The 23,873-nt window shown below is 44.0% G+C and overlaps 1 protein-coding gene across 6 annotated transcripts in view; it reads right to left on the bottom strand.

Annotated features, from left to right (window-relative positions):
- EPB41L4B (erythrocyte membrane protein band 4.1 like 4B) overlaps window positions 1–23,873 on the bottom strand; it is a 1,171,543-nt gene that overhangs the window by 1,036,073 nt on the left and 111,597 nt on the right. For all 6 annotated transcript variants that reach the window (XM_073678479.1, XM_073678478.1, XM_073678481.1 and 3 more), the window contains one exon: window positions 21,408–21,512. In XM_073678479.1, coding sequence (XP_073534580.1) covers window positions 21,408–21,512 — 105 coding nt within the window. The remainder of the gene's footprint in view (window positions 1–21,407; window positions 21,513–23,873) is intronic.

The raw sequence follows: 23,873 nt of genomic DNA, 5'->3' as shown, positions 1-23,873 counted from the left end.
AATTGACATGCTGCGGGTGAGTTTGGGTACGTGGCCACGATCAGGAGCCGCTGCGGGTTTGAAGCTGTGTGTTTATACAGCGCCAAACCCACAGCATCCAGATGTTACAGCATAGTGGATGGGATCTCTAGAAATCCCATGCCCACTGTGTGTGCATCAGAGGCTGGACACGGACGTGCGGTGCGTCTTTCAGGACCGCAGCATGTCAAATTCTCTTGTGGAGTCACTAGTCTCCGCAACAGAAATTTGACCAGTAGAATGTATTGAATGAGGTAAATCCGCATGGTTCAGTGAACACATGTAGATTTACCTGCGTTTAATAGAATTCAACGTTTTAGACGCAGCAAAAATACGTGTCCAAAGCGCTGCTACGTCCGGATTGTGGGCACAGAGCCTAAAATTTAAAAACAAATAAATAAAAAAATGGCGTGGGCTCCCATGGCATTTGTATAACCAGCAGACGGAAAGCCGACCGCTGGGGGCTGAGATTAGTAGCCAAGGAAGGGGCCAATAGCCAACAATGTTACCTAGCTATTAATATCAGCCCACAGCCGTTTGTTTAGCCTTTACTGGCTAGATTACAGAGGAATCCCAGAAAAAAAATTGACGTGTGGTCCCCGTATAAAATCTAACCAGCAAAGGCTAAACAAGACAGCTGCAGACTGATATTAATAGCCAGGGAAGGGGCCATGAATATTAGCCCCCTCCGCGGCTATTAATATCACCCCTCAGCAGTCCCAGAAATGGTGCATCCATAAAATGTGCCAAATCTGGCGCTTAGCCTCCGCTCTTCACAGTGCCGTGGCGTGTGGGATAATGGGGTTCACGTCAGCCTTGTATTGGTGACTGACGTGAAGCTCAGGTTAGTAATGGAGGGCGTCTTATAGACGCCCTCCATTACTAACTGCGTAGTGAAATGGTCGCCGCTTTTTCAATAAAAGACACAGTCAGAATAAAGTATTTTAATGAAATAAAAAACACACGGTTCTACAATTTTTTTTTTTTTTTTTATTACCCTCTGTCCGCGAAGCCATCAAATTTCTGAAAAACACGTAAAATAATAAACAACCATATCCCTCACCTGTCCGCCGTCAACAACGCAGTACACGCACCGCCAACGATTGTCCCACGGCGATCTGGGTCACTTCTACAGCAGTGACATCACCAATCACTGATGTCACTGCGGTAGAATTCAGCAATGTACACTGACAGTGGTGTAAAGTCACTCCTGTTAGTGTACATTGCTGTGCAGGAGTGAGATCACTGGGTCACTGGGGTTCATCAGCTGAAGATCAGCTGATCAGCCCCAGTGAACTTACCATGGGAGCATTCTTCTGAATGAATTCTGAATGTTTCTGAATGAATTTGTGCCCATTGGCTTTAATTGAAATGCAGCAAATTCGCAAGTATAGATATTATATCTGCGGGTTTTCTGCAGTTCAATACAAGTCAATAGGCGCAAATTCACGGCGGAAACGCACAAACAATGGTAATTTACAGCAATGGTAATCCGGAGTGGAAATTTCCGCATCATGTGCACAGCACATCCGGATTACCATTGTTATACCTGGTAGACCTATTAACAAGCGTTCTCATGGCAGGAAAACCGCTGCGAAAACCAGGGTTGTGGAGTCGGTAAGCCAAACCTTCGACTCAGACTCCTTAATTTCCATGACACCGACTCCAACTTAGACTCCGTCTCCCTCATTACATGGCTCATGTTTAAGTGATAAATTTACGGTAGGACATATGTTTCTCAGCTAAAAGTCTAGACCCTTAGATCAGGAATAGCACAGACATTTATAGGACATTTCATAACTTTCCCAAATTCTTATGAAAAAATATTCCCCACAAACTGCATTGAACTACTGTACCCAATCTAATATACACTTACCTTGTAATATCTTCACATCCTGTTCCGTCCGGATCACAGAATTCCAAGCGGCGGAAGTTCCCAATATGGAAACCGCTGGTGGTACCAGCCTCTTGCACGGTACCACCAGCAGAACACCGTTGCACCACACACACACTGTATACACGGTATGCACCACACGCACACACACTGTATACGGGGTATGCACCACACACACACACACACTGTATACGCACCACACGCGCACACACACACTGTATATGACGTACGACCACACACACACACACACACACACACACACACACACACACAGTATACGCCGTACGCACCATATACACACACTGTATACGCCATACGCAGCCTCTTGCGCGATATCACCAGCGGAACACCGTCGCGAACACGCCGCCGCCGGGATCAGCCGAATGATTCACTGACCACCGCCATCATTGTACAGGAGGAGCGCATGCGCAGTTTTAATGTGACCGCCACTATTTGCCTGCACAAAGATGGCGGTGGTCTGATTTACTGCGTGGGGAGACAGCTCAAACGAGAGAACACATGAGGGAAGAAGAGAGCACTGGGGTGGAGAGAGACAGAGAGCAGACAAGGGGGAGAGCACATGGGGTACACAGGTCAAAGAAGAGATCACATGAGAGGAGAAGATAGCAGATGGGGGAGAGAGGCAGAGCACAGGGGGGAGAGAGACAGAGCACAGGGGGGAAGAGAGACAGAGCACAGGGGGGGGAGAGAGACAGAGCACAGGGGGGGGAGAGAGAGCACAGGGGGGGGAGAGAGACAGAGCACAGGGGGGGGAGAGAGAGCACAGGGGGGGGGGGGAGAGACAGAGCACAGGGGGGGGGGGAGAGACAGAGCACAGGGGGGGGAGAGAGACAGAGCACAGGGGGGGGAGAGAGACAGAGCACAGGGGGGGGGAGAGAGACAGAGCACAGGGGGGGGGGAGAGAGACAGAGCACAGGGGGGGGGGAGAGACAGAGCACAGGGGGGGAGAGAGACAGAGCACAGGGGGGGGAGAGAGACAGAGCACAGGGGGGGGAGAGAGACAGAGCACAGGGGGGGGGAGAGAGACAGAGCACAGGGGGGGGGAGAGACAGAGCACAGGGGGGGGAGAGTGACAGAGCACAGGGGGGGGAGAGAGACAGAGCACAGGGGGGGGGAGAGACAGAGCACAGGGGGAGAGAGAGACAGAGCACAGGGGGAGAGAGAGACAGAGCACAGGGGGGAGAGAGCTCAAACGAGACAGCACATGAGGGGAGAACACAGCACAGGAAGAAGAGACAGCAGACAAGGGGGATAGCACAATAGCACATGGGGTAGACAGGTCAAAGAAGAGAGCACAGACGGGAGAAGTCAGAATATGGGGGAAAGATAGAGTGGATAGGTGGGTGAGCGCATGGGGGGGGGGGGGGGATTCTCAACGCTGCAAAGCCTGCCCCCCATCGTGACATTACCACCCTCCCGATGCAATAGCATCGGCCTCCATCTAGTTTATTATATATTTTAGGAGTCGCAGTCGGTCTATTTTATACAGACTTCAACTCCACCAAAATGGGCACTGACTCCAACTCCACAGCCCTGGCAAAAATGCGTCAAAAACGCTGTGTGTGCACTTAACCTAAGACTTTGATTCCACAAATCTAGTCTATATCTTTAATGTGCAAATTCCAATAAGAAGGAAAACCATAACATGAACAGGTGTGCATCGTATAGCTGTCATAGTTACCCCATGTCTGTTGTTGCAATTTTTTCCAATCAGTTAAAATAAATAAAAAAGTAAATATGGACCCATTTTATTATTGCATTATTACCTTTTTTTGTTTAGTTCTCTGTTTTAAGCCTGTTTTTATTTGCACCAAATTCTTTGTTTACTCTGCCCCTTTTTTGAATGATCGCTATTGTGGGTTTGCTTTCTTGGTTTTCAGATGTTTGCGGCTGATTTATCAGTTGTGACTTTTTGAAAAGTTGCTAATTTTTTTCCGCAAATGTACTGCAATCTCACACAGTGTGATATTTTGCAAGCCTGAAATGTTTACAAATTGCGAATTAGCGGATCACATGACTGTATGCTCTAATAAGATCAGTCACAAAAAAAGGTTAAAGGCAAAAATAAAGAGAATTGTTCATTTTGCACACAATTCATGAACTATGTTCGTCATTTTGAAAAATACCATGAGAGAAAAAAAAAATCAAAAAATGAAAATGAAGAATTGGGCCCTTTTTAGTCTTTGTTCTACTACATGAATATCAGAGGTAAAAGTTAAAGTAAATAAAACAAAATCAAAACTACAAAATAAGGAGAACTGGTAATAATTGTCACGGGTGTGTTGCCACGAAGATCGTCACGAGTACACAGCCTGACTTCTCGCAGCTGACTTGTTGGTGCTTTGTGTTTTCTCGGCAGTGTAGGAGTTAATTCTCTCTCTCTCTGGGCTAGCTGAGGTCCAGCCTCGCCCAGCTGCAATCAATGCTTCTTTAGTGAGACTCCTTTATATTCCTGCAGGTCTGTTTGGGAGGTGTCGGTGAAAGCTTTTCATTCAGACTTACAGAGCGGATCGTGGTGTTTGGAGTTGCTGAGATAAGTGTATTTGGAAGTGTTTTTTCCCTTTCCTCGCTTTATCATTTATCTCCTTTCCCGTTGGTGTTCCCTCTGTTGTAGTTGTGTAGAAGTTGTATGCAAGGTGGTTTTGGTTTTTCCCTTGTACTGTCTCGTTCGTCTAAATACTGTGTGTGGGCATATTATTTCTGGTTCCCTATTGTTGTGATCGGGGTCCTTCTCAGGACTAGATTACTTAGGTGCAGGGATCCTCAGGAGGTAGGGGTTACGCTGGTGGCCTGGACCTCTGTACCTTTAACAGTACCTCCAGGTTGAGGGGTTAGTCAGGGTCCCAGCTTAGGGTCAGCTTAGGCCCCCTACCTCCAGTATTCTGTGACAGTGTGACATTTTCACCGACCCACTTAGTTTTCTCCAGCTACCATGGATCCAGTAGCCGGTCTAGCTCGGCAGTTGCAGAGTTTGTCCATGGGGCTGGCGGACGTTAAGTCCAAGGTTTTGCATCCTCTGGAGCAAGCCGGACCAGAACCTAAAGTAGCTCTCCCTGACAAGTTCACTGGGGGGCGGGACAAGTTTTTTGTTTTCCGGGAGGCATGCAAATTGTACTTTCGGCTGCGGCCTCGGTCATCGGGCAGTGAAGAACAAAGGGTGGGAATTGTCATCTCGCTCCTACAAGGGGACCCTCAATCTTGGGCGTTCTCTCTTCCCCCAAGCTCCCCGGTTCTCCAGTCAGTGGATAGGTTTTTCGCTGCTCTGGGACTCGTATATGATGACCCAGATCGGATCTCCCTTGCTGAGTCTAAGTTACGTAGGATTCAGCAGGGAGATCGTCCGGCGGAGGAATTCTGTTCGGAGTTCCGTAGGTGGGCCACGGACACCCAGTGGAATGACCCGGCTCTTAGGAGCCAGTTTTGTCATGGTTTATCCGACAAATTACAGGATGTGTTGGCACAGTATGACTCTCCCGCGTCACTGGAAGCCGCTATGGCCCTTGCTATTCGTGTTGACAGACGGCTTCGGGAGAGGTGCGGGATAACTCTACCCCCTGTAATGTCTCCACCTCCTACAAGGTCCCCTCATATGGTGGTTCCCCTGGTCAGTCCGGAGGAGCCTATGCAATTAGGAGGGACATCATTTCGGGGAAGGGGACCGGTGGTGTGCCATAAGACAGGAAGGTGTTTCCTCTGCGGGAAAAAGGGACATTTTATTGGGGGGTGTCCATCCCGTCCCTTGCAGAGTAAAGAGTCGTCGAAAAAACTGTTGATCCCAGGTTGTGTGGTGGACGGCAATCTGGGAGTAGGTATTTCGTCCCTAGGTTCGTCTCAGTTTCTCGTACCGGCGGAGGTGGTGGTGGGTACGAGAACTGAGAGGATATCTGTTCTTCTGGATAGTGGGGCCGGGGCTAATCTGGTTGATGCTCGGTTTGCCTGGGTTCAAGGTATGCGATTGAGTGAGTTGGCTAAACCCATCCCCATATTCTCGATCGATGCCAGGCCTCTCGGTCAGGGAAGTTTTTTGCAAGCTGTGCATGGTGTAAAACTTCAAGTGGGGGCAATACATAAAGAACTGTTGTCTTGCTACGTGTTGGAGGGTCTTCCCACTCCTATAGTGTTGGGCCTTCCTTGGTTAGCTAAGCATAACCCGGTTATTAATTGGCAAACCAGAGAGATAAGCCAATGGAGTAAATTCTGTAATAAAAACTGCATGAACACGGTCATCGGTGCGGTTACTCCTTGGGTCTTACCTCCATTTCTGGCGGACTTTGAGGATGTATTCTCGGAGAATGGGTGTCAGGAACTACCTCCTCATCGCGAGTATGACTGTTCTGTAAAACTGCTCCCTGAGGCCAAGTTACCTAAAGCTAGGTTGTATAACCTTTCTGGTCCTGAGAGGCAGGCCATGAAGGATTATATTTCTGAAAGTCTGGCTAAGGGGCATATTAGACCTTCATCTTCACCGGTGGCCGCGGGGTTCTTCTTTGTTAAGAAGAAAGATGGAGGCCTACGCCCTTGCCTGGATTTCCGTGAACTTAATCGGATTACGGTCCGAGATCCGTATCCGCTCCCACTTATTCCCGATCTCTTTAATCAGATCGTGGGCGCCAAATGGTTCTCTAAGTTGGATCTCAGGGGGGCGTACAATCTGATTAGGATGAAGGAGGGGGATGAGTGGAAGACGGCTTTTAACACTCCGGAGGGGCATTATGAGAACCTTGTCATGCCATTCGGTCTGACTAATGCCCCGGCGGTGTTTCAACACTTTGTTAATGATATTTTTCGCCACCTGGTGGGACAGTTTGTTGTCATATATCTGGATGATATCTTAATTTACTCGCCGGATCTGGTGTCTCATCAGGAGCACGTTAGACAGGTGTTACAGATCTTGCGGGATAATAAACTGTATGCCAAGTGGGAAAAGTGTGTGTTCGCCGTACAGGAACTCCAGTTTTTAGGCTTCCTGGTTTCAGCGTCCGGTTTTCGTATGGACCCTGGGAAAGTGCGGGCAGTTCTTGAGTGGGATCGGCCGGAGAATCTTAAGGCACTACAACGTTTCCTGGGGTTTGCTAACTATTACCGGAAGTTCATTCGTAATTTCTCGTCCATGGTTAAGCCTCTCACAGACATGACTAAAAAGGGGACGGATTTTTCTAGGTGGTCTGACAAGGCTTGTCAAGCATTCTCCTCCTTGAAAAAATGTTTTGCCTCGGCACCCATACTCATTCAACCTGATGCGTCTCAGCCATTCTTTGTAGAGGTAGACGCTTCCGAGGTAGGGGTGGGAGCAGTATTGTCACAGGGTTCGTCCCCTGGTAAGTGGCATCCGTGCGCCTTTTTCTCTAAAAAGTTGTCGTCCGCTGAGAGGAATTACGATGTCGGCAATAGGGAACTCTTGGCCATTAAGTTAGCTTTTGAGGAGTGGCGCCATTTTTTGGAGGGGGCAGTTCATCCGGTCACCGTCATCACCGATCACAAGAACCTGCTATATCTGGAGTCCGCTAAACGTCTGAATCCCAGACAAGCTAGGTGGTCATTGTTTTTTACCAGGTTTAATTTCGTCGTTACATATCGTCCTGGGTCTAAAAATGTAAAGGCGGATGCCTTATCTCGCAGTTTCCCTGGGGCCGGGAATACGGACGACCCGATTCCTATTCTTCAGGAGGGGGTGGTGGTTTCGGCAGTATGCTCTGAGCTGGAGGAGGAGATATTGGAGGCTCAGGGGGACGCCCCTGTTGGACCTTCGGGGAGACTGTTCGTTCCAGATCAGTTGCGACAAAAGGTGATCGAGGCACACCATAACTCAGTTTTTGCAGGACACCCGGGGAGTAAAGCAACTGTGGATCTCCTCTCGCGTCGGTTTTGGTGGCCTAACTTACATAAAGAGGTGGTAACTTTTGTCGCGTCCTGTGGGGTTTGTGCGCGCTCTAAGACCTCACATACCCGTCCGTCTGGGGCCCTCTTACCTTTGAAGATCCCGGAGCGTCCTTGGACTCATCTGTCTATGGACTTTATTACGGACCTCCCTCCGTCTTCGGGTAAAACGGTCATACTCGTTGTAGTGGACAGGTTCAGCAAGATGGCACATTTTATCGCTCTTCCGGCTCTCCTTAATGCTAAAACTCTTGCGCAGGTGTTCATTGGGGAGATTGTGAGGCTTCACGGGGTACCCTCCGAGGTGGTGTCTGATCGGGGGTCTCAGTTTGTGTCCAAGTTCTGGAAGGCGTTTTGTGCTCGGCGGGGGATGCATTTGTCATTCTCGTCGGCTTTTCATCCTCAGACCAATGGTCAGACGGAACGTATGAACCAGAGCTTGGAGACATATCTTCGGTGTTTTGTGTCAGAGAACCAGGAGGACTGGGCTTCTTTCCTACCTCTGGCAGAGTTTGCTCTCAATAATAGGCGGAGCGAGTCCACTGGTAAGTCCCCGTTTTTTGGGGCATATGGTTTTCACCCCCAGTTTTGTACTTTCAGTAGGGGGGGCTCTTCGGGGGTTCCGGAGGAGGAACGATTTTCCTCATCTCTCGCTTCAGTATGGAGAGGGGTGCTGAAGAATCTGAATACTATGGGGAACCGATACAAACGTATGGCTGATAGGAGGAGAGTGTCTGGTCCGGACCTAAGTGTGAACGATCAGGTATGGTTGTCTACCAGGAATATTAAACTTAAGGTTCCCTCCTGGAAACTGGGTCCCAGGTTCATCGGGCCGTACAGAATCAGTTCTGTTATTAATCCGGTGGCATTCCGTCTTGACCTCCCCCCTACGTTTAAAATTCACAACGTGTTTCACAGATCATTGCTTAAGAGGTATGTGGCGCCGGTGGTACCGTCACCTTTACCTCCCCCTCCTGTGGTTGTCAATGGTAACTTGGAGTTCCAGGTATCGAGGGTCATTGATTCACGCTTTAATCGCCGGTCCCTTCAGTACTTGGTTCATTGGAAGGGGTATGGTCCTGAGGAGAGGATGTGGGTTCCTGCATCGGATATTAACGCAGACCGATTAGTTCGGGCCTTCCACTCGACTCACCCGGATAAACCTGGCCCTGAGGGTCCGGAGGCCCCTCGTAGAAGGGGGGGTACTGTCACGGGTGTGTTGCCACGAAGATCGTCACGAGTACACAGCCTGACTTCTCGCAGCTGACTTGTTGGTGCTTTGTGTTTTCTCGGCAGTGTAGGAGTTAATTCTCTCTCTCTCTGGGCTAGCTGAGGTCCAGCCTCGCCCAGCTGCAATCAATGCTTCTTTAGTGAGACTCCTTTATATTCCTGCAGGTCTGTTTGGGAGGTGTCGGTGAAAGCTTTTCATTCAGACTTACAGAGCGGATCGTGGTGTTTGGAGTTGCTGAGATAAGTGTATTTGGAAGTGTTTTTTCCCTTTCCTCGCTTTATCATTTATCTCCTTTCCCGTTGGTGTTCCCTCTGTTGTAGTTGTGTAGAAGTTGTATGCAAGGTGGTTTTGGTTTTTCCCTTGTACTGTCTCGTTCGTCTAAATACTGTGTGTGGGCATATTATTTCTGGTTCCCTATTGTTGTGATCGGGGTCCTTCTCAGGACTAGATTACTTAGGTGCAGGGATCCTCAGGAGGTAGGGGTTACGCTGGTGGCCTGGACCTCTGTACCTTTAACAGTACCTCCAGGTTGAGGGGTTAGTCAGGGTCCCAGCTTAGGGTCAGCTTAGGCCCCCTACCTCCAGTATTCTGTGACAGTGTGACAATAATTCATCCCCTTTATCCCTTGCAAAAAACACAGCCGTGAGTCTATAACACTATCCCCTTAAATTCCATCCATCTTTATTAAGAATTCTGTATAGAAAAAGTGGAGTAGTTACACTCAGCATACAAACCAGATTCTAGGTTTTATTTTTCATGAGAACAATATTTGAATATAGACTAGCTATAGATAACTCCAATTTATATTACACACCAATGCTTTATATAAGGATACTTGCGTTTTTATTTTTTCACAAACGGTTGTCCACCCTTGAAAAGGTCTCTGCAGCTCCTCTTGTAACGCACGCTGTGCATGTTCTCTGCTGGTGTGCTCTTACGACAGGATGGGCATGTGACCACTGCAGCCAATCACTCGCTATGGCAGTGATTGGCTGCAGTGGTCACAAGTCCATACTGAAAGAACCAGATACACAGACTGGTGAAAGACCCAGGCAACAATGAAAGAGGAGAGGTAGTTGTATCAGTAAGGAGAGTATGATGTGTTTTTCTATGTATACACTGTGCTGGAGGGATGATGAAAAAAGTTTTAGGGGTAGACAAGCCTTCTAGATTTGCCAATAAATTGTTAAAATGTATGTACATATAGATACTAATGTCATGTACACGCTATGTTTGCCTCATAATTTAGAAATATTAGTTTGTACTAAAGGATGCTGGGTTGTATGCACAGCTTTTTTCCATGGACAAATGTATGCCATAGGTGTGTTCTTGGTTGGCATGTACTGGACAAGTTTACTCTGTTCTAACAATGAAAATTAATTAGCAGATAGAAATACAAATGAACATGGCCCAGCTGGATATTTGGCATACAAAATGATAACCAAATAAAATGAAGACCAATAACTCAACTTCATTAAAATAATATGGTCTGAACATTATCCATCATTAAAAGACAACTGGGCCTATAAATGGATTCCTGCAATTCCAAGGACAGTGTTTGTGTTAGCCACAAATTGAGATTCTGGTTTGACTTTTATCTTAAAGGGAATCTGTCACCCCCTGGGCGATATCAGACCGCTACTATGGCCATACAGGTGATCTATATAGAAGTAAATCTATACTTACCTGTATGGCCTATAGCAGAGGTCTGATTGCAGAGAAAAGCACTTTAATTTCCACAGGCTTGGCGTCCGGCACCAAGCAGTCCCCGCCTAAATCCCCATCTCTCTGCTTAATTATCATATCCCCCCTCCCCTACTAGTCACAGGCCCTACAACAGGGTGACATACAAATATTTGCCATTAAGGAATCAATAAAATGAAAATAATAAAGTGGTTAATTCAAAAAATTGTTTATCATCAAGTTCGTATTCCTCTTAGCGCATCACATTAAGCAAACAACTTTTTGAATTATCCACTTTATTATTGTCATATTACTTATACCTTATTGTCAAATATATGTATGTCACCCAGTTGTTCCAAAAAATATATGCAATCATGATGTAATCGTAGAAATTCATTAGCGGTCTTTTGAAATTTGATTGTATATGTTATTGTAAAAGTCAGAAGGCCGGTAAAACCTAGGATTTACCGGTCAATCTGGACATTTACCGAGGCCGTCGGTAAAAGCTCAAAATGAAAAGTAAAATTGGACTTTTACCTGTGAAGTCTTGGTAAATGTTAACATTTACCGTCGAGCGTGGTAAAAGTCAGAAATATCAGGTGTGAAGATGGAACATCTGACTTTAACCAAGCGCAGTCGGTAAATGTGCACATTTACCACGGCTTCTTGGTAAATGTAGCTGAGAAGGGTGTAAGCGCAGTTGGTAGATGTGCACATTAAAATGTAGCTGAGAAGGGTGTAAGCGCAGTTGGTAGATGTGCACATTAAAATGTAGCTGAGAAGGGTGTAAGCGCAGTTGGTAGATGTGCACATTAAAATGTAGCTGAGAAGGGTGTAAGCGCAGTTGGTAAATGTGCACATTTACCACGGCTTCTTGGTAAATGTAGCTGAGAAGGGTGTAAGCGCAGTTGGTAGATGTGCACATTAAAATGTAGCTGAGAAGGGTGTAAGCGCAGTTGGTAAATGTGCACATTTACCACGGCTTCTTGGTAAATGTAGCTGAGAAGGGTGTAAGCGCAGTTGGTAGATGTGCACATTAAAATGTAGCTGAGAAGGGTGTAAGCGCAGTTGGTAAATGTGCACATTTACCACGGCTTCTTGGTAAATGTAGCTGAGAAGGGTGTAATAAAAAGTGTAAGCCACCGCGGGAAAGGTGTCTGATTAGGCAGATACGGCGAGGAAATGGAGAACACCGTGGGAAAGGTGTCTGATTAGGCAGATACGGCGAGGAAATGGAGGACACAGTGTTCAAAGTTTTTAGAAATGTAATAAGAGTAAATGGGGAAAATATGGTAATAACAATGAACAAAATCTGCTACCCTGTAAGGTATCTGCTACCCTGTAACGTATGTACGTTCTATATATACAGATGTCAATCCTGACTATCCTTAACGTATGTACGTTCTATATATACAGATGTCAATCCTGACTATCCTATGATTATTGTTCCGATCATACAAAAAGTGCCCACTTCCCGCTAACATACAACCACTAATACCACACTAAAATATGCAAAAGAGAAATTCCTTTGAATCTTAGGGTATCAGTGTTCCGCAGCACCCTCTCACAAAAAGTTACAAGAAGTACACACACTGCCGGTGTAGTAGCGTATAAATTGTCCTGTACTTAGCTTCCTGTAGAGCGCAGAGTCCAAAGTCTTTCCAAGGGCCCCTTGCAAGGTGGATGCTAACACCGCTCACACGATTTACCGTTGCTGCGCCAATGTGGTAGAACCAGAAGATATGCAGATAAGCTCTGAACCGGAGTTGCTGGGTGCCATGAACGGTCTGTTCCACCCGAGCACCGTAGTCTCTGATCAGGGGAATCGGAAGACAGCGCATTCCGAGAAAAGGCTGGAAGGAAACAGCGCAACAGCCCTGTCTGGGCTCAGTCTAGTCAGCACAGCACCAGTCCTCTCACTCTCCCTAAAATAGCTCCTGCCTCAAGTCCTAGTTTCCTGGGGTTCTCTTCTTAGATTGCTGCCCAATCACTGCCTGAAGAAAATCACTAACTCATCAATGGCAGTGTTAGACCAGTAGATGGCGCTGTTGTACAGTCTTTCACACAATGCTGAGTAACCCTAATACAAAAGAACATGGGATTCTTGCCAAGCAGTGTGGGTAAATGGGCGTACTTCCTGTTTGTGGACGACTGCCTGAGTGTTTTGCAAGCTGCGCATACTGCTCAAAGCTGCATAGCCGACTGCCTGTCAAAGCTGCACAGGCACTAGCTGATTGTCAGATCATGAGTGAGGAAATGAAAGATCGTTTTTCGGAGCTCTTGAATGAAGTGGTGGAGGAAAAGCGAGATAATAATTTTTATCTCACGGACGATAAATACGAGAATATATTGAAAGAAGTGAAGGAGGCTAAGGTGGCGGTACCTAAACAGAGTATTCACTACAGGCGTTTGAAGAGGTACGACATCATGACCGTCGGAAGTGATGAAAAGTTAATTGTACCAATCTCGTGTGAAAAAGACAACGTGTTGCATTACGTTCGGTGTGCAGAACTCTTTAGTGTCATTCATAATGCGCACATCAGTACCGGCCACGGAGGGCGGACCAGGATCCTAAAGGAGGTGAACCGTAAGTTCAAAAATATCACAACGGAGTCAATAGTTATTTATCTGCGACTCTGCCAGCCATGCCAGAAAAAACAGAAGATTACCAAAAAAGGCCTTGTTGTGAAACCCATCCTACACAGTGAAATGAATTCTCGTGCTCAAGTCGATCTCATTGACATGCAATCCAATTGTGATAATGATTTCAAGTTCATATTCGTCTATCAAGACCACGTCACTAAATTTGTTCTTCTACGTACTTTATGCACTAAAAGAGCAGAAGAGGTTGCGTACCACCTCCTTGACATTTTTTCCACTTTTGGTGCCCCGTGTATTCTGCATTCTGATAATGGGAGGGAATTTTGTAACAAGGTCATACAGAGTTTGTGCGCGATGTGGCCTGATATGAAAATAGTGCATGGTAAACGAAGACACAGCCAGTCCCAAGGCTCCGTGGAAAGAGCAAATCAAGACATTGAAAACATGTTGTCAACGTGGATGGAAACAAATAAGACACCCAAGTGGTCTGAAGGCCTTCGCTTTGTACAAGCAATGAAAAATAGAGCATACCATGAGGGAATAAAATGCTCGCCCTATGAAGCTATGTTCGGAGTACCAATGCAGATGGGTCTAGCTACCTCCAAAATTCCTAGTGATGGGATCAGAAATCTCTCTTCAGAAGACGATCTTGAAAAAATGTTTGTTGGTTTGCAAGAGGAACCTAGTGATCCGACATCACCAACAGAAGCCGAAGGGTCAGATGAATCTAACTTTCATCACACGTCAGCACCGACAGCAGCAGAAGCTTCGGATGAATCCAACTGTCATCAGCTGTTCACAACGGAAGGAGAAGCTTTGGACTTATCCAACTGTCCGCACTCCTTAACAGCATATGAAACTCCACCAATTTTGCCATCCAAGAATAATGAAGACCTAAAAGAAAAAAGTGTCGAGTCAAAGACTTCTAAGAAAGATGGAGAACTTCATGATGATCAGCAACCTGACGTTTTGATTTCGCATACAATCAATAGAAGAATTGGTGCAGTCAGAAGAGTTCGAAAAGCTGCAAGAGAATGACTTGAAACACAGGCCAAGAAAATGTTGAAATGTTCCAGTCAAAAATTACCCGAACCTAACATTGGACAGAACATCAGAATCAGAATTCCAGACGATGACCGTTCAAAAATGGACCCTAAAGTCGATCATTGCGATTATTATAAAAAAAGAAGATGACTTCTACCAAGTGGGGACTACCGCTGGGATCCTAAATGCATTATATTATCGCAATCAGTTCACCATCTGTCAGGAAAATTTCATAGGATTGCAGGATGTGAAAAAAGTTCAGATCAGCCTTCGCGCGGCGGTTTCCCAACAATCGTTGGTGGGAGGTCAGGGATTGAAGAAATGTAACTGTTTAAAGAAGTGCCTAAACAAGAAATGTGTTTGTAGGCTGGCAAAAATGAAGTGCCATTCAAAGTGTCACAATTCCCAACCGTGTTGCAACAAATAGGTCCTCTTTTGTGCTTGTTGTATGTCTTTTTCATTGAGATTAAAAATTAAGTGCAATTTAACGGATCACAATTAGAGTTGAGTGGATAGCTGGATATCCGTCTATCCGTACGGATAAGACCTAGATCCGAGTGGATCCGGATCCTATCCGTGTCCCATATAAGTCTATGGGACAACTATCCATGTGCAGGGACATCCCTCCTGCGTCATCAGTGATGCGGGGGAGACTCCCTGCACGCTGGGAGGCATCCCTGCCATCACCAGTGATGGTGGGGACTCGGCCGGGGCATACCTGAGCGAGGAGGTCCTCGCTGCGTCACTGCAGTAGGAACTCCCCGCCCACTAGGGTCATCCCGCCCTCTGGCCGGACCCCCCCTTCTCCGCCACTTAAAGATCACTATTTACCGGAGGCTACCAGAGGCTTCCCAGGTCTCGTCGGCCGGCCGCATCCTCCTTCTTCCGGGTCACATGACTGCATACATCACGAAAGTGACAGGTGCATAAGTCATCTGACACGAGTTGTGTCACATGACTTACGCATGCGTCACTTGCGTGGTGACGTGTGCAGTCATGTGACCCGGAAGGAGAACGCGGACGACGAGACCTGGGAAACCTCCGGAAAGTAGCAATTTAGCTTTATACCTGTCTGCCCTGCACACTCGCACCATCCATGCCTTCCGATGATGCATGAAACATACATTATCGGAAGGCACGGATATATCCGACAGATATCGGGATTATCCGTACAGCCCGTTATCCGCTCGCATAACGGGTCTGGATGGATCTATCCGCTTATCCCTAGTCACAATTACAGAATTACATAGTTTTGAAGTGGAGTTATTCTTGTATTTGCGTTAATCTGACATTTTTGAGAAGTATTTTCCTACATAAATGTTTCCTATTTGAATTCAGAATTACATAGTTTTGAAGTTGCGTTATTCTCATATTTGCGGTAATTTGTCATTTTTGAGAAGTATTTTCCTACATAAATGTTTTCTATTTGCATTTTCCTATTTGTATTTGTTCATTTGCATTTGCATTTTGAAGAATAAAAATATTTCTAACGATTAAGGCCTTCATCAGAGTCGGAAATTGCATTTAGTTAACTTTTACAACCATCATCTGCTGGTAAGAGTCAAAATTCTGTGACTCAAAGTTACTTTTACCAACACATGCTGGCAGTTACTTTTACCAATACATGCTGGTAAATGTAAAGATTTACCAATTCGCCCAGGTAAAAGTCCAAAATCGTTCGTTTATATGGAATACAACTGACTTTTACCAACGCTGTTGAGAAATGTTAAAGATTTACCAAGACTTCACCGGTAAAAGTCCAATTTTACTTTTCATTTTGAGCTTTTACCGACGGCCTCGGTATATGTCCAGATTGACCGGTAAATCCTAGGTTTTACCGGCCTTCTGACTTTTACAGTAACATATATACTCTTCCCTCTGCACTTTGTGCCCTTTTTTGCATTCTGTATATATATATACCATATACAGTACAGACCAAAAATTTGGACACACCTTCTCATTTAAAGAAATTTCTGTATTTTCATGACTATGAAAATTGTACATTCACACTGAAGGCATCAAAACTATGAATTAACACATGTGGAATTATTTACTTAACAAAAAAGTGTGAAACAACTGAAAATATGTCTTATATTCTAGGTTCTTCAAAGTAGCCACCTTTTGCTTTGATGACTGCTTTGCACACTCTTGGCATTCTCTTGATGAGCTTCAAGAGGTAGTCACCGGAAATGGTCTTCCAACAATCTTGAAGGAGTTCCCAGAGATGCTTAGCACTTGTTGGCCCTTTTGCCTATACTCTGCGGTCCAGCTCACCCAAAACCATCTCGATTGGGTTCAGGTCTGGTGACTGTGGAGGCCAGGTCATTTGGCATAGCACCCCATCACTCTCCTTCTTGGTCAAATAGCCCTTACACAACCTGGAGGTGTGTTTGGGGTCATCGTCCTGTTGAAAAATAAATGATGGTTCAACTAAACGCAAACCGGATGGAATAGCATGCCGCTGCAAGATGCTGTGGTAGCCATGCTGAATCAATATGCCTTCAATTTTGAATAAATCCCCAACAGTGTCACCAGCAAAGCATCCCCACACCATCACACCTCCTCCTCCATGCTTCACTGTGGGAACCAGGCATGTAGAGTCCATCCGTTCACCTTTTCTGTGTCGCACAAAGACACAGTGGTTGGAACCAAAGATCTCAAATTTGGACTCATCAGACTAAAGCACAGATTTCCACTGGTCTAATGTCCATTCCTTGTGTTATTTAGCCCAAACAAGTCTCTTCTGCTTGTTGCCTGTCCTTAGCAGTTGTTTCCTAGCAGCTATTTTACCATGAAGGCCTGCTGCACAAAGTCTCCTCTTAACAGTTGTTGTAGAGATGTGTCTGCTGCTAGAACTCTGTGTGGCATTGACCTGGTCTCTAATCTGAGCTGCTGTTAACCTGCGATTTCTGAGGCTGGTGACTCTGATAAACTTATCCTCAGAAGCAGAGGTGACTCTTGGTCTTCCTTTCCTGGGGCGGTCCTCATGTGAGCCAGTTTCTTTGTAGCGCTTGATGGTTTTTGCAAGTGCACTTGGGGACACTTTCAAAGTTTTCCCAATTTTTCGGAATGACTGACCTACATTTCTTAAAGTAATGATGGCCACTCGTTTTTCTTTACTTAGCTGCTTTTTTATTGCCATAATACAAATTCAAACAGTCTATTCAGCAGGACTATGAGCTGTGTATCCACCTGACTTCTGCACAACACAACTGATGGTCCCAACCCCATTTATAAGGCAATAAATCCCACTTATTAAACCTGACAGGGCACACCTGTGAAGTGAAAACCATTTCCGGTGACTACCTCTTGAAGCTCATCAAGAGAATACCAAGAGTGTGCAAAGCAGTCATCAAAGCAAAAGGTGGCTACTTTGAAGAACCTAGAATATAAGACATATTTTCAGTTGTTTCACACTTTTTTGTTAAGTATATAATTCCACATGTGTTAATTCATAGTTTTGATGCCTTCAGTGTGAATGTACAATTTTCATAGTCATGAAAATACAAAAAAATCTTTAAATGAGGTGTGTCCAAACTTTTGGTCTGTACTGTATGTGTATAGCACCTCACTATTTTTGTATGGGGGTCCTGAGGAAGGAGTCAGTGAACTCTGAAACACGTCGACATTAAACCTGCAATTTTGTCTATAACTTGTGTCATAATTCCAGAGAGCACAAAAACACTTCCAATCCGGTTACCTTTATTTGATAACTTATTAGTAGGTTACATCCATTTCTAAAGCTGAAATAGGGAATGCACATATATAAGTTTTAACTGGTAACTGGTTTGATGCTGTAATGAATTTTATTATAAAAGTCATTTTATTTATACTTTACTGACTATTAAATCCTACAATGCCTATCTGATATTTTGCCAATTTTTCTTTTTAATGTTCAATCTGATTTTATTAAAGCATTTTACAAACAAACATTGCATCTTGTTTTGACATTAAACGCATATATATTAATATATAATCAACAGCTTCAATGAAATATATGAAATAACCATGAGGCCTTCTAATAAATAGAATGAACTCTAAGTAGTGAGGGCTTCAGTCGAATGCTTCTAAAACTTAAGAGGAGCAAAAAGAAGAGAGAAGAAAGAAAGACCAAAATAAGAAATAGAAGGGAAAGAAAAAAGGGGTAGTAGGGAGGGGTTATGGGAAAGGAGGTCTCTAAAACCTTATGTATATCGTTACACATTGTTCTATGTCCCTATATAGATTAACAGAATAAAAACTTTGGAAGTCAGGTGAACCTTGAAATAAAATCCATCCACTCCAAATTTTTCTGAATTTGTCATTTATGCCATTGCAGTCTGCTGATAGTTCCTCCATTCTACATATTTTAACATTTTAACCATTTCTTTATACCTGTCAATTATATTGGGGGGGGGGGGGTGATCAGTCAGATTCCAAAAGCGCAGAATCACCATCCTTGGAGCAGTTAGACAGAACCTAAGAATATATTTTTTTGAGTTCCTATTGAAGAAGGTAATATTGATAGAAGAGCTATTTGAGGGGATCTCTCTACTCTATTTCCTGTAATCTGTTGGTAGTTATACACTTTTTCCCAGAGTGGTTTAATCTTGGAACACTCCCACCAAATATGAATCAAAAAGCCTATTTCACACTTGCATCTCCAACAGATTTCTGAGGTAGCAGGGTATATTGCATGTAGTTTAGAGGGGTAATGATACCACCTCGCGAGAATCTTATAGTTCTTCTCCTGAGCGATGCTAACACTAGAGAGTTTATGAGTAAAAAGAAAACTTCTTTCCCAATCTACAAGAGACACTTCCGCCCCCAGATCCGTTTCCCACGCCTGTTGAAATTTAAATTTTCCTTCTCTGATATAGTGTGTTCAGGTCCAAACTTCCTGTAGATACAATTTTTCATAGAAGGTGAAATTTGAAATCGAAAATTTATCAAATTTGTGCGCTACTAAAAAAAATTGCAATTGCAAATATTTAAACCACTTGAGTTTCTCGTTTGTAGACAAATCCTGCAAATAACCAGAAGAGGGCAACTTACCGTTCTCTAGTATCTGAAATAATCGAGTATCCTCCACTGCCCCCCGACCGAGAAAAGATCTGCTCATGTATCCAGGTAGAAAGGATGGATTGAAGAAAAGTGATGTAAGTGGACTAATTAATCAATCAGGAAACATCTTTCTCCTCAAGGCAAACCACGTTCTAAGTGCGTTTACACCTGACCAGGGCAGTCAAGTCTCCTGAACACCACGGTAAATGTCTCAAGGGTATATCTGAGTCCTCTGGCTCTATGCCTACCCATTGTTTATTGCCAAAATGAAAATGTGAGTCTAGGATCCTCGCCAAGGAGGTAACTTTTTACATTTTAAAATTAGGGAGATCGGCGTCGCCTAAAGATTTAGGTTGGGAGAGAATCTGAGTGCTAATATGAGTCTTTAATTTACCCCATATGAATCTAATCGGGGATTCGCTCGTAACTTATGAAAAAAGGTATGGGAAGGAGAAATTTAAACTATTTGAAAAATGTATAAGAAGCGTGGTAGAATGTCCATTTTGACGGCATTAATTCTTCCAAACCAGGACAGCTTTAACTTACTATATGTCCGAACCTATCAAATTCTTTCAGAACTACTGAAAAGAGATCTGTGGTTGTGATATATAGAGAAGTAAATCATTTGCATAGAGAGGATGTTTTGTATGAATTAGATCCTATTGTACATCCATGAATATCGCCATTATTTCTAAATTGCGTTAGCTAAAGGTTCCATTACTATTACATAGAGTAATGGAGAAAGGGGGCAGCCCTGCCTAGCTCCATTATTGATTGTAAATGGCAAAAACAACAAACCATTTACCCTAACTCTTGCTGTTGGACCACTGCCGAAGGCCACAATTTTCTGTAAGAAATGATGGCCCAGACCTATCTGTCTGAGAGCCTCCTCCATAAACCTCCAGTGGACTCTAAGGGAGCTAACCTAGCAGCCAGAATCTACATTTAATAGAAAGATTGGTCTAAAATTAGCTATAATCAAAGGGTCCTTACCTGGCTTAGGAAGTAGAATGCCGGCGTAAAGCCATCTGGTCCGGGACATTTACCTGACGGAGTAGACCGGATTATGGAATCAATCTCTTCTATAGAGATCTCTTCCTCTAGGCCTCCAAGACTGAATTATTTAACACAGGTAGGGAGGTTTCTTGAATGTACTCTTTGAATTTATCTAATAAGATTAGAGGGGGCATATCTACGAATTGGCTCTTAATATTTTATAATTTCTCATAGTAGGAGCGAAAAAGATCCACTATTTATTTTGGGTTATGAGCATTTCCACCATCTTGTCTCTTCAGCATGAGGAATAAATGTTGCAGATGAGTGCGGATGGAGCAATCTGGACAATGATCTCCCAAGATTGTCCAAAAAAATCATAAAAAAAAAGTTTGGACTTTTCTTTTGATTGAATGTATTTTTTATAATCTAAAATTCTCCATTGACCGTTACAGGACTACAGACCATGTCTTTTTTAATATTATTATTTGTTGTGGTAGTGGTAGTGGTGGTAGTAGTAGTAGTAGTAGTAGTATTATTATATGGTTATTTCAGCTCATACATAAGATTTCCTTCTGAAAACCATCTCCCTGAATGGCTGCACATCCATTTATATCATGAAAACTAATCTCTAATAGCAAACGATCACAATCTTTACTACCAATGGATACAAACATGCAGCTTATAGAACAATAAATTAATATATGATATACACGAAAATTAGGTATCAACAAAGAAGAAAAGAAAACTTCACTTACACTGATGACCATCATTTTCAACAAAACGCAACCAAAAAATATGTGCTGTAAATATGTGGAAAATTGCATATCATAACTTTGTGCCACTCGACAAAAAAACCTGATTATTAATTAAAGTCTAATTTTGAAGTGTAGCCTCTTGAACATTCCTGTTCTAATTTGTATTTTTATCACAATTCCCTGTGGTTTCCCAACATGATCTACTTCTGTACAAGAAGTGTGCAGTGATAAGGAAGATACATACCGGAACTTGGGCAGCGTCCATGTACTGGAGGCCAAAATAATCAGTTTCCACTAAGTCCAAATGGTATACAATCTGGTCAAATAAATCCTGCCCTTTGGCTTGTTTCTGAAATAAAGAAGAAAACACTTTAGTACATTGTTTGTTTTTAATGGTCTTGTCATTTCACTTCAGCTATATATCATCTGAACATGTACAACAGAATATTCAATATTCAAGCACACGGAAGAGCAAGCCTATATAGAGGTACAAGGACCCCACACGTGGCGCCATATGATGCTTCTGTAATAGAATATATTATGTAGAAATCAATGTTTCTAGGCGAGAATAACCCATTGAAAAAGACCGCAAACAAAACATCTCTGTGGGATTTATACAGAACCTGACAAACTAAAACCTGCATGAAATCAGAGACATATACTCATACAGTACTAGTGCTATGAAAGTCTGCGGGTTTCATATTATGGCTTCACAAAACTTGTCTGTATTTTGGCTATCATGTCTCAGTTTGGGGATTCTATCCAGTGACCTGCGTTGCTGCGTGGTCGGTTCTCCTGTTGGCTGAGCTATTGCCATTTCTCCCCTGTCCAACTGCTGTTGGTTTCAATTGTCTTGTTTTCCCTTGGTTTGTGAAAGAATTACCCCCGCCCCATAGGCATTTTTTGTGTTTTGCTAACTCACAATCTGGAATTTCAGTTTTTTTTGAGGGTTTGCATCAGTTCATGTAAAGAACATGCCTGCAACTGTGAACATTTGGTTTTCTTTTTATTGTGAAGCAAACAACAAATAGGACAAAATACAGTAACTGAAAACTACAGTGTGCATAACTATTCACCCTCCAAAAAGTCAGTACTTTGTAGAGCCTCCTTTTGAAGCAATTACAGCTGTAAGTCGCTTTGGATAAGTCTCTATGAACTTTCCACATCTTGCCACTGGGATTTTTGACCATTCCGCAAGTCAAAACTGCTCCAGCTCCTTCAAGTTAAATGGTTTCCTCTGGTTAACAGCAATCATCAAGTCTGATCACAGATTCTCAATTGGATTAAGGTCTGGGCTTTGACTAAGCCACTACAAAACATTTACACGTTTCCTCTTAAACCACTCGAGTGTTTCTTTAGCAGTATGCTTTGGGTCATTGTCTTGTTGGAAAGTGAACCTCCATTCCAGTCTCAAATCACTGACAGACTGAAACATGTTTTACTCAGAAATATCCTTGCTTTTCGCACCATCCATCTATCAGTCACTCTGCCTGCCTTCCCGGCGCCTGCGCACAAGTTTCCTGCTCACAAGGCTACACAGACGGCTGGGATTACTGTGCCTTCCGTACAAGGTAAGTTATAATAATAATAATAATAATAGTTTATTTTTATAGCGCCAACATATTCCGCAGCACTTTACAAATTTTAGGGGGGACTTATACAGACAATACAGAATAAGCATATCTCATATCGAACGGAGTGAGGGCCCTGCTCGCGAGCTTACAGTCTATGAGGAAGTGGGGGAGACACAAAAGGTAAAAAGTACATATATTGTATAATGCAGCCTTGATATACTGAATAGGATAAATAATAATACATGGACTGGTCGCCAGCCAGTATGTGTGCAGTCCTGACAGAGGCTTTTATGTGCATGGTTGGTTTGAACCCGAAGTTGAAGAAGATTTTAATATGGGGGAAAGCTGGGATGGACAGAGTGTGTTTAGGTGATACGCCAGTCTAAAGAAATGTGTTTTTAGGGTTCGCTTGAAACTGTGGGTATTGGGAATTAATCGAACTGTCCTGGGTAGTGCATTCCAGAGAATTGGCGCAGCACGCGAGAAATCTTGGAGACGGGAGTGGGAAGTTCGGATTATGGAGGATTTTAGTTTCAAGTCATTTGCAGAACGGAGGGCACGTGTAGGGTGGTAGACTGAGACAAGGGAGGAGATGTAGGGGGGTACTGAAGCATGGAGCGCTTTGTGGGTAAGCGTGATAAGTTTAAAACGAACTCTATATTGGATGGGCAATCAATGCAATGACTGGCACAGGGAAGAGGCATCTGAGTAGCGGTTGGCGAGGAATATGATCCTGGCTGCTGCGTTCAGGACGGATTGGAGAGGGGAGAGTTTAGTAAGAGGGAGACCGATTAGTAGAGCGTTGCAATAGTCAAGACGAGAATGAATAAGAGCGACAGTAAGAGTTTTTGCCGAGTCAAAGGTGAGAAAAGTCCTGATTCTTGAGATGTTTTTGAGGTGTAGATGACATGAACGAGCGAGTGATTTGATGTGAGGAGTGAAAGAAAGATCTGAATCAAAAATGACCCCAAGACAGCGGGCTTGTAGCTGGGGAGTAATGGTTGAGCCACAAACGGAGATGGCAATATCGGGCACAGGTAGATTAATGGAGGGAGGAAAGACGAGTAGTTCAGTTTTTGACAGATTCAGTTTTAGGTAGAGGGAGGACATAATGTTAGACACAGCAGAAAGACAAT

Source organism: Phyllobates terribilis, unplaced genomic scaffold, assembly GCF_046119375.1.
Source record: "Phyllobates terribilis strain yellow unplaced genomic scaffold, ASM4611937v1 Scaffold_4__5_contigs__length_816908805, whole genome shotgun sequence".
Taxonomy (NCBI): domain Eukaryota; kingdom Metazoa; phylum Chordata; class Amphibia; order Anura; family Dendrobatidae; genus Phyllobates; species Phyllobates terribilis.
This window is presented reverse-complemented; position numbering and strand designations above follow the sequence as displayed.